At 51.8% G+C, this 16,739-nt stretch overlaps 1 protein-coding gene across 6 annotated transcripts in view; it reads left to right on the top strand.

Moving 5' to 3' along the window:
• The window catches only part of ACOT7 (acyl-CoA thioesterase 7), a 133,594-nt gene that overhangs the window by 76,024 nt on the left and 40,831 nt on the right, over window positions 1–16,739 (top strand). For all 6 annotated transcript variants that reach the window (XM_025404978.1, XM_025404987.1, XM_025404972.1 and 3 more), the window contains one exon: window positions 3,694–3,780. In XM_025404978.1, the coding sequence (XP_025260763.1) occupies window positions 3,694–3,780 (87 nt within the window). The remainder of the gene's footprint in view (window positions 1–3,693; window positions 3,781–16,739) is intronic.

Here is a 16,739-nt window from a genome sequence, read left to right as displayed (position 1 = left end):
TCCCCTCCCAAGAAGCCACATTCTGGGGACCTCCCCACCCAGCCCACCCTCCTGAATATGTGTCAAGAGGTTCTTGCATCTGGGCCCCTCTGGGAGCTGGCGTGCAGGGGCGCCATCTCAAAGCCAACCAACAGACTCCTCCACGCACCCAGGCTCCTGGGAAGGAGCCCCTGGAGGCCCCGATGTCCCTGCATCTCAGCCAGTTCACACCACCTGTGGCTTGGCCCAAGGGAGGGGATGCCTATTCTCCCACCTGCTGCTTCAGCATGGACCTGCCAGGATCTAGGGGTGTCCAGAATCAGCCTGCAATTGCCGAGGGCACCTTGGGCCTCAGGGAAATTTAGCACACCCTGAAACCCATGATACCACGAAGAGCGAGGAACGGGGCTCTGAGAAGAGGCCAGAAATTGGCGGCATGAGAGGACTGGAAAAGCCTATTGTTTATTGACCTGGGAACAGAAGGAGACTGAAATCAAAAGCCCATTAAGACAGCCTTGGCCGGGTGCAGTGGCTCATGCCTATAATCCCAGCACTTTGGGAGGCCGAAGTGGGCGCATCACGAGGTCAGGAGATTAAGACCGAGGTGAAAACCCATCTCTACTAAAAATACGAAAAATTAACCGGGCACAATGGTGAGTGCCTGTAGTCCCAGCTACTCAGGAGGCTGAGGCAGGAGAATGGCGTGAACCCAGGAGGCAGAGCTTGCAGTGAGCCGAGATCGCACCACTGCACTCCAGCCTGGGCAACAGAGCGAGACTCCGTCTCAAAAAAAAAAAAAAAAAGACAGCCTTGTGTCGAAAATCAGATTAGAGTGTGGTTTACCCACCAACGTGTGTCTTGAGAGAGTGAGAAAGGCAGTGGAGTGGGATGGAAAAGCAACAAAATATACCAGGCTTGAGCATGACACTTGGAAAGAATGTTGGGTGTGGTTCCTGTCACATGGAACTGACTGGAGACAGACAGATCAGATGCCTACTAAGTTTATGAGGAAACTGAATTTGCCTGGACTGAAAAAAAGCTTTTGACTGTTCAAACTTTAAAGTAACCTCCCCAAACCTAGATGAGCAGGAGGTAGGCCGTGGGCCCTATTTCCCAGTGCCCGCTTCAATGAGGCCATGGTGGATAACGAACAGGGAAGAACCTTCCAGGAGGCTGAACCAAGGACCATGTAGTTCCTCCCCAAGAGTGGAATCAGGGTCTAACCAAGGACCCTTCTCCATGGCCATAGCTCAGACCCTAACAGGAGTCATCTCTGCTTGGGCCAGGGGCTCCTGGGTAGCTCCTGTGTTCTTTTCTTTGCTGAATGAGTGTGCTCTTCTGCTGCTGTATAAAGGGTGCAGGTGCAGGTAACTCATTTTCTTAGTTCATTGGCTGGAGGAACATGAAAAATTGCATCTAAACACGATGGAGAAGACTGCATACATGTGACCAGCTGCTGTGCTCTGAGGTGAGCTCAGAGGCTGGATCGGGTTTCAGGTGGTTGTCCTTGAGGGTGAGGTGCTCTACATGTGCAAAGAATACAACAGGGATCTGGTGACTGGAGGGGTAGAACCAAACAGAGATGACCAAGCCTGTGTCCACACACAGCAGGGCCACGTTGCCCTGCCTCCTCTGCAGCGGGTGTGACAATACCACTCATGTCTAGAGTGTGAGCAGAGTGAAATGCTGCTTCCAGGCCTGACCCATTGAAACCTCAGGTGTGTGAGCCTCCCCCAACTCTGTCCCCTTCCAAGGTAACCTTCAAAGCTACCCATTAAGGGTAATGGAGCTACCAGACCAGAGGGGCCTGAATCCCCACATCTTCACCCTTTGGATGAAATCTACCCCACTAGGAAAGCCTGATTTGGACTTTACCTAAGCAAGAAATCAGCCTCACTGTGTGCCCACTAGGGTTTTAGGGTTTATCTGCTGCAGCAGTGACTATGATCTTGACTGACAGTGCCTCATCTGTGAACCTGCAGTTTCAAAATGATGTGAGGAGCCGGAACCAGGCGCCCAGCACAGCAGTGGGCGAGGTTTACATAGCTGTAAACACAAAACTCTCCTTTTCGGATCCCGTCCTGTGTGACAAGCCGTTTACAGGGCTTCGTGTGTGTTAGGTGTTTATGTCATCTTCACAACCTGATCGTTTCACTTTCACCATCTCTGGTTCCAGCTGAGGAAACTGAGGCGCAGGGAGGTTAAGTTCCCACGAAGGCAGCAGAACTGGGATTGAAACCCAGGCAGTCCAACTCCAGAACCTCCCTTCCTCCCCCATCCTCTCATGCTTCCCCCATGCCCTCAGCCCCCAAACTACTGCTTACGGGAGCAGGACTATGGGCCTGGCCAGAGGGCCAGAGACATCGAGTGGAAGGAGCTTCAGACCCAGGGCCGAGCCCCTGGCCTGGCCATGTTCACCAGCCCTTGCACCCTTGTGGATGGCTCAGGGCGGATCTTCCTGGGGCTTGGCCAGAGCACTTCCTGACCCCAGAAGGGTGGATCCCAACCCAGAAGCCAGGGGCTGGGTGACCTGCCAAGACCCCACCTGCACTGGAAGGGCTGCGCCAGGCTTGGAAGTGAACACTGTTTTCAGCCCAAGGGCCAGGGATGAGGCAGGCATTCGAACTTGTCCGAGGCAGGGCTAATTTTGTCATCAACCCTAAAAATGGACAGCCATATGGCCACATAGTCCCTCCACGGTCAAAGCTGGACAGCTGACAGCTATGAATCTGAAGAGCTCACGATAATTCCATTTTCTTTTGTTAGACAGAATAATAAGGATAACTGGCTTTTAAAAAAATTATATATTGGGCTGGGCGCAGTGGCTCACGCCTGTAATCCTAACACTTTGGGAGGCTGAGGCGGGCGGATCACTTGAGGTCAGGAGTTCGAGACCACCCTGGCCAACATGGTGAAACCCTGTCTCTACTGAAAATACAAAAACTAGCCGGGCGTGGTGGCGGGTGCCTGTAACCCCAGCTACTCGGGAGACTGAGGCACGAGAATTGTTTGGACCCAGGAGGCGGAGGCTTCAGTGAGCTGAGATTGTGCCACTGCACTTCAACCTAGTCGATAGAGCGAGGCTTTGTCTCAAGAAAAAAGAAAGGTCTACCTTCTAGAGACTGGACGTTATATTTCATCTGCTTTTTTTCTTAAGTGCAGCTTCTTAAAGATATTTCAGGAGCAGGGCAGTGTTGGGTGACTGAAGCTCCTCCAAAGTATTTGGGGCTCTTGCAAGAGTGAGGTGATAGAGTAGTGAATGGGGTTGGGAGCTGGCCGGAGGGAAGAGCTTGTATCCTGGGCAGCTGTATGTTCTCAGGCCGGTGGAGTAAATTACAGAAACACTGTGGCACTTCTGGTAGGAAATGCAAGTCAGATGGTTAGAGCCCGGTAGAGGGTCACACAGAGCCCTGGGACTCACAGCTTTGAGGTGTTTCGTGGCTACCCCTGGGCAGGGCCTTGCAGGGCACTGATGGCCCCAGAGAGTCTCGTCATGGCCCACTAACAGAATGGGTCATGAATCCTTGAAAACCTCTCCTTCACCAACTGCAGCCTGTTTGGAGACCATGGGTTTCCTTAAGAGAAATCATAGCTGAACTGCCTTTGGACGCCTTCGCTGACTGTGCAGACCTCAGGGTGGTTTCGGCATTGTCAGACCATTCAGCTGTGGGAATCAGTCTACCCCATAACTAATCTCTTCCTTTGCAATTCCAGAGCCGAACACTGTCAGCTACAGCCAGTCCAGCTTGATCCACCTGGTGGGGCCTTCAGACTGCACCCTGCACGGCTTTGTGCACGGAGGTAAGAAGGAAGTGCCCTGGTCACTCCATTCCTGTCCCTTGGCTCGTTGTTGCTCCTCTGGGAGCCATGCTGCTGTCTGATACAGTTGAGGCTCTTGTGTTTGGTGAAGTATAAATTTAGATTTTCAAGAAGTTGCACAATAGGCCAGGCGCAGTGGCACATGGCTGTAATCCCGGCACTTTGGGAGATGGAGGCAGGAGGATTGCCTGAGCTTAGGAGTTCAAGACCAGCCTGGGCAACATAGGGAGACCCCCGTCTCTACAAAAAAATAAATAATAAGCCAGGAGTGGTGGCCTGTGCCTATGATCCCAGCTACTGGGAGGCTGAGGTGGGAGGATCGCCTGAGCCCAGCAGGTCGAAGTTGCAGTGAGCCGTGATCGTGCCACTATACTTCAGCCTGGGCAACAGAACGAGACCCTATCTCAAAAAAAAAGGTTGAACGATAAATCACAGAAATACACTGGTGGGTAGGGCGCAGTAGCTCACGCCTGTAATCCCAGCACTTTGGGAGACCAAGGTGGGTGGATCACCTGAGATCAGGAGTTCGAGGCCAGCCTGGCCAACATGGCAAAACCCCATCTCTACTAGAAATACAAAAATTAGCCAGGCGTGGTGGCGTGGGCCCATACTCCCAGCTACTTAGGAGACTGAGGCAGGAGAATCACCTGAACCTGGGAGGCGGAAGTTGCAGTGAGCCAAGATCACACCACTGCACTCCAGCCTGAGCGACAGAGTGAGACACTGTCTCAAAAAAAAAAAAAAAAGAAAGAAAGAAAGGAAGAAAGACACTGGCGCCTGTTTTTCAAATTGGTGATAAAAGTTAAACAGATGACTACGTCCTTGGGGAGGGTCACATGCAGCCTCGGGATCTTCTAGTTGTGAGATGTTTAATGCCTGCTGAGGGTCAGGTCAGGGTCTTGCCAGGGCACTGATGTCCTCAGAGACTAACATTGTGACTCACTGGCAGTGACTCGTTAATAATGTATTTCCTCTAATGTTTGCATTTATTTTTTCCCAGTAAGTGCAGATCTCTTCTCAAGCAACACAGGCCTTAAAGTTCCTCGCTCAGCTTCCCAGAGTTTGGGAAACATAGCTGGAACGCAAGAGGATTTAGCTCTAGGTTCACAGATGGACACTTTTTACTTTAATAATGTGTAATTATTTTTCATGATTTAAAGAAAATGTAGATAGCATATCAAACCCATAATTTCATGGCTACTGTAATTTTGAAGAAGACCAAAGTAAACTTTTAAAAACAAGTCGGTTGAAGAAAAGCATCGAGGAGATAAGATCATAGTGAAATAGTATCAGTAAGAGCAGAAGTTGTGAAGGTGCTGTGTGGTTAATGAAGGTTGGGCACAGCTGTTCTGGTTGTACTGAGCTATTCATCTGTCCCGAGGCATAACAGGCACTTTTGCACAATGCTGTCATTTCTTTTTTTTTTTTTTTTTTTTTTTTGGAGACGGAGTCTTGCTCTGTCGCCCAGGCTGGAGGGCAGTGGCACAATCTTGGCTCACTGCAAGCTCCACCTCCTGGGTTCACGCCATTCTCCTGCCTCAGCCTCCCGTGTAGCTGGGACTACAGGTGGCCGCCACCATGCCTGGCTAATTTTTTGTATTTTTGCTAGAGACAGGGTTTCACCCTGTTAGCCAGGATGGTCTTGATCTCCTGACTTTGTGATCCACCCACCACAGCCTCCCAAAATGGTGGGATTACAGGCATGAGCCACTGCGCCCAGCCAATGCTGTCATTTCTAATTGCCTGGAACACCAAGTTCCCCTTTCTTCTCCGTTCAGAAGACTCCTATTTATCCTTCAAAACCCAGCTCAAATGGCACCACTCTGTGCTGGCTTACATTGATATTTCTACCAGGGACACCTCAGGAGCAGGGACTGGATCGTATTCTTTGTGTTGGCTCCAGCACCCACAGAGAGTGAAAGGCGTACCTTGCAGATACTTATTCCATGAATGAGAGGCACCAATCGCTTTCAGGTTTGGGGCAGTGGGTTCTGGGCCTATGAGATGCAGTCTCGCTCTGTTGCCCAGGCTAGAGTTCAGTGACATGATCTGATCTTGTCTCACTTTATCCTGCGCCTCCCGGGTTCAAGAGATTCTCCCGCCTCAACTTCCCGAGTAGCTGGGATTACAGGCACATGCCACCCCACTCGGCTAATTTTTGCATTTTAAGCAGAGATGGGGTTTTACTATGTTGGCCAGGCTGGTCTCAAACTACTGACCTCAAGTGATCCACCCACCTCGGCCTCCCAGAGTGCTGGGATCACAGGCGTGAGCCACCACGTCCAGCCCTGATGTCAGATATGTTTCCAAAGTTTGTTTCTTTTTTAAACTCATCCCCTTTTGTGTTTCTTTTTCCTATTTCATGATTGTTTTCCTCTTTCCACTCAGCGGTGGCTGCACTGCTCTTAAATCTGATTAACCGTGGTCTTACCAAGGGAAGCGCCGCTGAATAACAGCACTTCCAGGCCTATGAGCATTGTGACAATCTGAGTATCTCGCTGCCCCGAGAACAGCTGTCGCCTCAGAGGCATTTCCTGTTTCCCCTCCTTATTGCCCCCATGTCTCTGTCCTCCCTCGAATTCCAGGGTGGGCAGCAGCTCCCTCTTCTGAGCCTGGCCGTCCCAAGTCCAGACTTCTGCCACTTCCGAGTATTGTGTTTGAGACTCACACAGCTCCATTCTGCCTGGAATTTGTGAAACTCTGTGCCACCAGTTTTGTTTATTTTGTCGACACGTTAGACGTTCTTCACTAAATGGGGCATTTCCGTCGTCACTGTCTACTTGGTGAAAAGTCCATACCTTTAAGCCCAGTCTTTCTTTATGTTCTGAAAGGCCTCCGTGAGATGCCAGGAGTGGGAGAAATCACTGGAAAAGCCCCTTGGAAATGTGCAGCATGTCATGTTCATTCACGGTATCTAAGCTGCTTCACTGATACAGGCACATGTTAAGATGTATGTTAAGAAGTGTTTACAAGCCGGGTGCGGTGGCTCAAGCCTGTAATCCCAGCACATTGGGAGGCCAAGGTGGGCACATCATAAGGTCAGGAGATCCAGACCATCCTGGCTAACACAGTGAAACTCCGTCTCTACTAAAAATACAAAAAATTAGCCGGGCGTGGTGGCGGGTGCCTGTAGTCCCAGCTGCTCGGAAGGCTGAGGCAGGAGAATGGCATGAACCCAGGAGGTGGAGGTTGCAGTGAGCCGAGTTTGTGCCACTGCACTCCAGCCTGGGCGACAGAGCGAGACTCCATTTCAAAAAAAAAAAAAAAAAAAGTGTTTACAATGGCTTTACAATACTTAATGCCTATTTTAGTAGGGATTTTGTCCCCACAATTTGTAAAAATCTGTCTAATAATTTTACCAAGCTTAACCTTCTCTCATAGGGCCTGGTAACTCACCAGGAGCGAATGAATAAAATAAACACCATGTTGAAAACACAAACTGTGATTTTATTGATTTTCCTATAGAGTACTGTTGGCAAGAATGGTATCTAAAATCATTTGAATCAAAATCTTCACTAAACTGTAACTCACTAGATGCCAGTTGCAGAAGAAAATGTTGAAATGGATGCCAATTTGGCCTTTATTCTGTAATTTTAGACTGTGCATGTGTCTTTGAACAGCTGTGCCAGAGTCCCGTTTTCTGTGATTTCTACACGCTGGCTAGCCTTGGTCTTGAGGACTTTACACACAGGTCTGGGTGGTGATAAACTCGTGAAGGGTGGCTTGGAAAGGGAGGAGCTGTTCTGGCTGGAATCACAGGTAGAATGAAGTGCTCCCACCAGACACTAGCTCATTGCTGCTTTCCTGGTTGCACGGACAGAACCTCATGTCTTTAGTTAGGGGAATAGAAAAGATCTGGGGAGTGAGCCCGAGGGTGTGGAGGGTCATCATCCCGTGTGGGAGGAGGGTTGGTGGGGTCTCTGCCATTCTGGGTTGAAGGGCTCGTGGAGGGTGTGGAGCACAGTCATCGTCGCATGCAGGAGGAGGAGGGTTGGTGGTGTGTGTGCAGTTCTGGGCTGAAGGGCATGTGAAGAGGGCAAGCCTGGCTTTGGTTTCTGTCTTCCCTGAGTCCTGAGTGAGTTACTCCATGGTCCCCCACCCTCCTCCGTAGAGTGCTCGGGGTCAGCCCAGAAAAGACCAGTTTCCTCCCTGTTCTCCCCTCCCCTACCCCCACATTTGGTTGTACAGACTGAAGGGGTGACCCAGCAGATATCTGTGGGGGTTCAGACCTTGGGAGAAGGAAGTTCTTGGGGGTCAGCCAGTAGCCCCGTTCCAGGCAGACCGTGGAGGAGTCTTGAGCATGCATTCTTCACTTCTCAACTTGTGGAGACCTTGGCCTTTTTCTCGGTACTTTATTTTTTATTTTTAAATTAATTATTTTAAACTTAAGTATTATATGGAAACGATCCAGAGGGCTTGTGGGTCTCTCTTCCTCCCGTTGGTCCTGCAGGGGTAGCTGCTGTTTCTGGTTCAGGATTCTGTTTCCTAAGCATGAGGTTCTGTTGCTGTCTCTTGATGCGTAAGTCTCAGATGCGTGAGCCCCATCCCTGCTCATCAGGTGAGGTACTGTGATTACTTTCCTTAAAACTGTGTTACTACAATAGCCAACGGTTGCTTTGGGCCCTCCAGCAGCTCCGTAAGCTGCTTTCGGTACAGTCTGCCTGCCACGGAACTGTTCCCTGCCATGTTCCCTGGAGGGCTCCGCCTTCAGTCTTCCTCCGCCACGTTGCTCATTCCTTGCCTGCTCTAAACGGTTCTCCTGGGACGGCCTTTGCCACTCGCCTGGGTTGGATGCCAGGATTCTTGGATCTTCAATTTTCCTCTTTGCTGGTTTTGGTGGAACATGTCCTCCAGTGACTTCCCAAGAAAGGCAATATATTAACTGGAATAAAGGCTCAGCTGCCGAATAAAGGCTCAGCTGCCACCCAAACAACTTGGCTTCAACAAGAGAGAGGACTTTTTCTTTTTTTTAACCTAACAATGCAGCTGTGAGCGATCCAGGGCCAATTGGCAGCCCCGTGGTGCTGGGGACCCAGGCTTCTGCTGCCCTGTGGCTCCGCCAGCCCTGGGGTACCCTCTTGGTGAGCCACATGTTGCCTGTCTCTTTATCAGCATCCAGCCCCAAAGGGGTGGAGGGCGTGTTGGAAACTGCACCCTCCCCTTTGGCCACAGTGTCCTCATGGGGCCACATCTGTGGGTGGGTGAGTGCCGCTGGTCGGATGCGTCTGTTAGACATTGGAGTGACTAGTGACGGAAGGGATAGTCTCTGTCATGGGGCCTAGTGGGTCATCTTCCCGCGCTTTGCATGTCTGAAACGACTTCTGGCTGAGCAGGGTGTTCTAGGGGAAGCATTCCTTACAGGCCTTGGGAGGCTTTGTTCCATGTCTTCTGGCTTCTGAGGTTTCTGCTGGGAAATCCAGGGACTGTAGATTTTCCCTCCACTTTCTGGCCACAACCTCTACCTGTCTGCTGTCCTGATCTTCCCTGCCCATTCCAGCCTTCAGCCCTTGGCCTATCCTTGATCTTCCAGGGACTTTTTATTATGAACCCGTTTATCTGGATAGCAAATCATGTGGTTTGCAGTTTCTGGGTGTTTTTTCTTTTTTTTCTTTTTTTTTTTTTTTTTTTTTGAGACGGAGTCTGGCTCTATCGCCCAGGCTGGAGTGCAGTGGCCGGATCTCAGCTCACTGCAAGCTCCGCCTCCCGGGTTTACGCCATTCTCCTGCCTCAGCCTCCCTAGTAGCTGGGACTACAGGCGCCCACCACCTCGCCCGGCTAGTTTTTTTGTATTTTTTTTAGTAGAGATGGGGTTTCACCGTGTTAACCAGGATGGTCTCGATCTCCTGACCTCGTGATCCACCCGTCTTGGCCTCCCAAAGTGCTGGGATTACAGGCTTGAGCCACCGCGCCCGGCCTCTGGGTGTTTTTTCTAAGTGAAGTAACATCCTTTTCCACCTCTGGCTCACTGGGGTCACCCCAAGTGTTTGGTAGGTTGGAAGGGGCCCAAGAACTTGCACTGCCCCCTTGCTCCTTGCGATGCTGAGGCTGCTGGTCTGGAGTCCCCACCAGGCCGTGCCATGTCTCTCTCAATCTGCGCTCTAGGCCACCCTTCCTAGGCAGTTTTGGCAGGTGGGCTCACCTCTTGTGTAATTAAAAGTTTGAATTCCATCCATGGACAGCTTTAAAAAATTTTTTTGTGGGTACATAGTAGGTATATATATTTATGGGGTACATGAGATGGTTTGATACAGGCACACAATATGAAACTAGTACGCTGACCAGGCACGGTGGCTCACACCTGTAATCCCAGCACTTTGGGAGGCCAGGGTGGGCAGATCACTTGAGGTCAGGAGTTCGAGACCAGCCTGGCCAACATGGTAAAACCCTGTCTGTACTAAAAATACAAAAATTAGCTGGGTGTGGTGGCGCGTGCCTGTAATCCCAGCTACTTGGGAGGCAGAGGCAGGAGAATCACTTGTGCCCAGGAGGCGGCGGTTACAGTGAGGTAAGATCATGCCACTCTAATCCAGCCAGCCTGGGTGACAAAGCGAGACTCTGTGAAAGAAAGGAAAGGGAAGGGGAGGGGAGGGGAGGGGAGGGGAGGGGCACATCATGGAGAATGGGGTATCCATTTCTTCAAGCATTTATCTTTTGTGTTACAAACAATCCACTTATACTCTTTTAGTTATTTTGAAATGTACAGTTAAGTTATTATTGACTATGGTCACCTGTTGTGCTATCAAATAGTAGGGCTTATTCATTCTTTCAATTTTTTAATTAACCATCTCCCCTGGCCCCTGCCAACCACCCATCCTGTAGTCAGCTTTGGAGCCTTCCCTTCTGTCTCAGGCTCCTTCCCGGGCCACCAGCTCTACCGAGGGAGATGCAGCCTCCTTTTGCTTAGAGCCAGCCCTTCCTCCCTATCCTGCCCTCTTTTCGCTTCTCTGTCAGATCCGGTTTGTATGTCTCCTGTGCTTGAGGTGATGCTGTTGGCCCCTCCCCTGAGAGGTTGAGCCTGTGGCCTCATCTCTACTGCCTATTAAGGTCACTTGGGGAACTCTTAAAACCACAGACAGCCGGGCGCGGTGGCTCAAGCCTGTAATCCCAGCACTTTGGGAGGCTGAGACGGGCGGATCACAAGGTCAGGAGATCGAGACCATCCTGGCTAACACGGTGAAACCCCGTCTCTACTAAAAAATACAAAAAACTAGCCGGGCGAGGTGGCGGGCGCCTGTGGTCCCAGCTACTCCGGAGGCTGAGGCAGGAGAATGGCGTAAACCCGGGAGGCGGAGCTTGCAGTGAGCTGAGATCCGGCCACTGCACTCCAGCCTGGGCGACAGAGCCAGACTCAGTCTCAAAAAAAAAAAAAAAAAAAAAACCACAGACACCCAGACCCCACCCAACAGGTGACCCAGACCCCGGGGGTGGGGGCGAGGGGTGTCCAGGAGCTGTAGTTTCCCAAGCTCCCCAGGGGATTCTCTGGGACAGGCTGGGACAGCACTGCCGCAGTGAACATTCTACCCTGGGAAGGAGAAACGGCTGGGACAAAGGGGCACCCCTGGGCTCACGGCTCCACGAGTGTGTTTCCCTTCTGCTCAGCAAGCAAGTTTCCCAGTTCTGAAATCCGTCTTGTCATCTTCCTGGGTACCCTTAAGTGAGCAGCCTAGTACCCATTTTGGGCTATTTTGAGAAGCTGGAAGAAGAACCTCATTCCTACAGTTAGTTATTGTGATCCTCCCTGAATTATACCACAGTTAGTTACTGTGATCCTCCCTGAATTATATTACAGTTAGTTATTGTGATCCTCCCTGAATTATACCACAAGAGACCCTAACAGCCGGGGACGGAGGGAGTTGAGATACCTTGAGGGGCAGATTGAACCCTGCGGACAGCGGCAACTCCAGCCCTGGCCTGGACCAGCTTTGTTGGGGAACTGGCCCAGCTGGCACCCCCCAACACCGCACATTTGGGGTACATCAGCCTGTCTCTCTCATTTCAGCCTAGATGTGGCCCTCACAGGGCCCTTGTCCGGGGGATGATCCTGGTGGTTCTGGTTGCTTCTCCAGTTCCTGTATCAGGGTCTTTAGAGCATGAGGGGAATGGAGGGAGGGCACGGGTTGTTCTTTGGCTTAGAAAAGAACCTCAGCGTTTATTGATCACATCGGTTCTGAGTAAAAACTAACTCTGCTCTGAGACAGAAGTCAAGGTGGGCATCCTCATCGGGAGGGCTTGCTCGGCTCCCATGGTACTGGGAAGCACAGGATGGAGCGTGTGGCAGGGAAGTGGGGCCACAATAGAGCTTCCTAAACTCATCTGAGCCCCCGAAACCATCTTAGAGCTCGTTAAAAATGCAGATTCTGGCTGGACGCAGTGGCTCACACCTGTAATTGCAGCACTTTGGGAGGCCAAGGCAGGTGGATAACTTGAGGTCAGGAGTTCAAGACCAGCCTGGCCATCATGATGAAATCTTGTCTCTACTAAAAATACAAAAATTAGCCAGGTGTAGTGGCAGGCGCCTGTAATCCCAGCTACTTGGGAGGCTGAGGCAGGAGAATCGGTTGAACCTGGGAGGTAGAGGTTACAGTGAGCCAAGATCATGCCACTGCACTCCATCCAGCCTGGGCAACAGAGCAAGACCCTGTCTCAAACAACAACAGCAAAAACAGATTCCCCGGCCCTTCTCCTGGAGGTTTTGCTGCAACAGGGCTGGGCTGGGGCCCAGAAACCTGTATTTTTAGCAACAAGTGCTGTGGGTGGCTCTGATGATTCAGGGGCCTCAGAAACACACAGCTAGAGCATGGGTTTGTCTCCATGAATCCAGCAACCATGTCCTTCCACCATGTCTGGACCTCTCCAGAGCATTGGACACCACTGACCTGGCCACCCTGAGATCCCCTCACAGGGTTTCAGGCCATTATGCTTGCCAGGTCCTTCGTCCTCCCACACTGGTGGGCACCAGGGTGGCTGGGGAATGGGCCCGGGCATCTGAATGTTAATTGCGCCCTGAGTGGTTCTGCCCGCACCAGGTTGAGGACCCTGGGGCTCTCTAGAGGCTCTGCCTCCTCCTCTTTCACCTGCCCCGAGTGTGTGGGTATGCCCTAAGGTCTGCCCTCGCCTTCTTCCCACCTTTTCTCCCACAAGCTCACCTGACCCCTCGGCCTCAGCTCCCGCCTCCAAGTGGCAACTGACGGATTTTCTAATATCCAGCTCAGTCGTTACTCCCAAGCTTCGGCAGCCTGTGGCAGCTTCACCTTGGACCTGCCCTTCCTCTGGATTCCCCACAAGCCGTCCTACTCCTGACTTCTGAAGGTGATATGAACGGTGCCCTGAGGCTGCGGCCTGCGGCAGCCCTCACCTAACCCAAACTCTCTGGGCCTCTCTCTCCTCCCCACCAGTGAGATAACGCAGGGATTATAAATAAACGACATAACACAGGGAAGACAGCACATGGGAGGCATTTAAGAAAGATCAGTTACTTTCATAACGTTTATTACATTTACTTTATTAGTTTTATTATTACAGACATAGAGAATGTTCTGCTCTGTGGAGAACTCAAGCTTTTTTCTCATATCCGGGGGAGCGTTTACAAAATAGGATCATGCACTTGACCACAAAGAGCATTTTAATTATAAGTTCCCTAAAGTGAGACCCATTAAGCCTAAGCCTCCTTAATGAGAACATAGCCCCTGGAAATTGAACACTTCTGCAAATAACCGCCGGCCAAAGAAAAAGTAACATCTGGACTTACGATTATGTAGAAGATAATGAAAACTGATTACTTCCTATCAAAATCAGGGAGAGATAGCTAAAGATGTTCTCTGAGTACAAGTGACAAACTTTGAGCTTATTACTTAAAAAGAAAAAATTAAAAATACCTAAGTGTTGGAACTGGAAAAGAAAAATAAAATCCACCCACAGGAAGGAGGCGGAAGGACTCAGGGCAGGAGCGGGCCGGCTTTATGTCTCTGTCTGCGACTCTGGGTCCCTCCTCTCCCCGTATCTTGGAGCTGTCCTCCCAGCCCCCTACTGTAATCCCCCAAATCCAAGTCTTTAAAACACCACAGAACCTGTAAAGTTTGGGCCATCAGAGCTTGTTCTGCTGTCCCGTCCAAGTCCAGGCACCCTCTGGTTGCAGCCTACTGGGCACTGTCCTGGCACCTGGTTTGCAGCATGGGGTTGTGAGGTCATCACTGAGCCCCTTAACTGGAATGACTCTGCCTCTGCTGCCCAGGCTGGAGACCAGGTCTGTTTTGCCTGCTCTGCCAGCCCCAAGTCACAGGGTGCATGGCTGGGTCAAGGGAGGAAATGAAAGCCGACAGGGTGAGCATGACTGTTGATCGGCCTTGGTAGGGAGCGCTGTCATGGCAGAAAATAGTGGCCAGGACGTAGTGGTTTTCTGTTCTATGCTATCTTCAGTCTATAGTAAAGAGCCACTGGCTAGGCGTAGTGGCTTATGCCTGTAATCCCAGCACTTTGGGAGGCCAAGGCGGGTGGATCATGAGGTCAGGAGATCAAGACCATCCTGGCTAACACAGTGAAACCCCATCTCTACTAAATAATACAAAAAATTAGCCGGGCATGGTGGCGGGCACATGTAGTCCCAGCTATTTGGGAGGCTGAGGCAGGAGAATGGCGTGAACCTGGGAGGCGGAGTTTGCAGTGAGCCGAGATTGCGCCACTGCACTCCAGCCTGGGTGAAAGAGCCACTGACCCTGCCAGCTATGAGAGTCTAGGAGGGTCTGGGGAGATGTACTGGCTGTGCTGAGAGCCCTCTGATCGGTCGCTGTTCCCTCCGCCCGGTCGCTGTTCCCTTCACCAGGTCACTGTTCCCTCCACCTGGTTACTGTTCCCTCCACCTGGTTGCGCTTCCCTCCACCTGTTGCGGTTCTCTCTGCCTGGTCGCGGTTGCCTCTGCCTGTTGCTGTTCCTTCTGCCTATTGCAGTTCCCTCTGCCATGTTGTCGTTCCCTCTGCCTGGTCGCTGTTCCCTCTGCCTATGGCTATTCCTTCTGCCGGTTGCAGTTTCCTCTGCCTGGTTGCGGTTCCCTCCATCTGTTGCTGTTCCCTCTGCCTGGTCGTGGTTCCCTCTGCCTGGTTGTAGTTCCTTCTGCCCTGTTGTAGTTCCCTCTGCCCTGTTGTAGTTCCCTCTGCCCTGTTGTAGTTCCCTCTGCCTGGTCACAGTTCACTTCGCCTGTGGCTGTTCTTTCTGCCTGTTGCGGTTCCCACTGCCTGGTTGCAGTTCCCTCCTCCTGTTGCAGTTCCCTCTGCCTGGTCGTGGTCCAATGCCTGTTGTGGTTCCCTCCGCCTGTTGCTGTTCCCTCCGCCTGTTGCCATTCCCTCTGTCTGGTTGCTGTTCCCTCTAACGGCAAGGCTGCCTGTGTTTTTCTTCAGGTCTCTACAGAAAAGGAAAGAGACCTCCCATGAGAACTCTGTATAAATTAGACTGCCTCTGCTTACTTTTTGTTCCAAAGCACCATCACTCCTGACACACTTTCCTATGGCCTCTGCACCCCAGAATGAAAGTAGACACAGGTGGGGACCTGTGTCTGTTCACTGTTGCATTCCCACTTAGCGCAGGGCCTGGAATAGAGTCAGCACTCAGTAGCTGAATGACTGGCCTGGGAAGAATGATGGTCCTGCGTGGGAAGGACTGCGGAGTGTGCTGGCCCCGCGCAGTCAGCCCTACCCAGAGGAGCATGCGAGGCTGCGCATGTGCTTTACAGAGCGTGCGAGTCTGCGCATGCGCTGCACATGAGGCACACGTAATGACCACTCTCTATCTCGAGAACCAGTGACCAGGCGCCTCCTGTGTGCGGAGCCCCTCCGTGCTCCACCAGGGAAGCTGTGAATAAGACACAGCCCTGCTGGTCACTTGGGAGTCAGACCTCCTGCGACAAACATCCACGCGGGTGTCTAGCTACCAGGAAGCCAAACAACGCTGCTGGGGGTCTTGAGGCCAGGGGACAGCACAGCTTAGCCTGAGACTGTAGGAGGAGGCAGAGGAAAGAGAGGGGAGAGAAAACATGGCAGGGGGCGCAAGTGAGGCCTCCACCAAGACGCTCTTGTTCACTTGGTCTTCTTGGGGCAGTTGTGAAAAAACAGTCTTTTACACCTGCAGGAGGAGTTGACTTTCAGTGAAAAATGCGAAAGAGGGCTCAGTTGCTCTTTTCCAATTCTGTGACCTTGTTTGACTGGAGCCCCCGCTGCTGCCTGGGACACAATGCACCAGACCCTCAGCGGTGGGGGAAGGAAGGAAAGAGGTGGACAAAGAGGGCACGTTCCCTACTCTTGAGGAACTTCTGGTCTAGGGGGGTCAAGAGGTGAACAAGCAAACACTCTGGGACGTCGCTTTCTTCCTTGTGAAGCTGAGTGGCATAGGCTGCAGCTAGGTTCCTTCTAGTACTCGCCTTCTAGGATCTTGGTGTTTGAAAATGTCGTTCTCCACAACATTCTGGAGCTCCGAAGAACAGCTTCATGTCCATCCTGATACTTAGCAGGGGAGCGGGATGTCGGGACTGGTGAACTTGAACCCCGAGATGGTGTCAACCCTGAAAACCTGGGCCCCTCCTTCCTTGACTGGGCGTGGGGTTCGTGCTGCCCCAGTCCAGGCATCCTACGGGCACCTGTCCCAGGAACTCACTTTGTTCTGCCCACACTGGGTCCTCCTCTCAGCCGGGTACCTGGTGGCCAGCACGTCATCCCTCTCAAATCGTGGGGCACCGACCCCTTTCCAGAAATACAGAGGATTTGGTTGAGGTCATGCAGTGAACCATAAGAACATCCTTCGCGGCCGGGCGCGGTGGCTCAAGCCTGTAATCCCAGCACTTTGGGAGGCCGAGACGGGTGGATCACGAGGTCAGGAGATCGAGACCATCCTGGCTAACACGGTGAAACCCCGTCTCTACTAAAAAATACAAAAAACTAGCCGGGCGAGGTGGCGGG

This window comes from Theropithecus gelada, chromosome 1, assembly GCF_003255815.1.
Source record: "Theropithecus gelada isolate Dixy chromosome 1, Tgel_1.0, whole genome shotgun sequence".
Lineage (NCBI taxonomy): Eukaryota > Metazoa > Chordata > Mammalia > Primates > Cercopithecidae > Theropithecus > Theropithecus gelada.
Note: the sequence above shows the minus strand (reverse complement) of the source record. Positions and strands in the feature narration are given on the sequence as shown.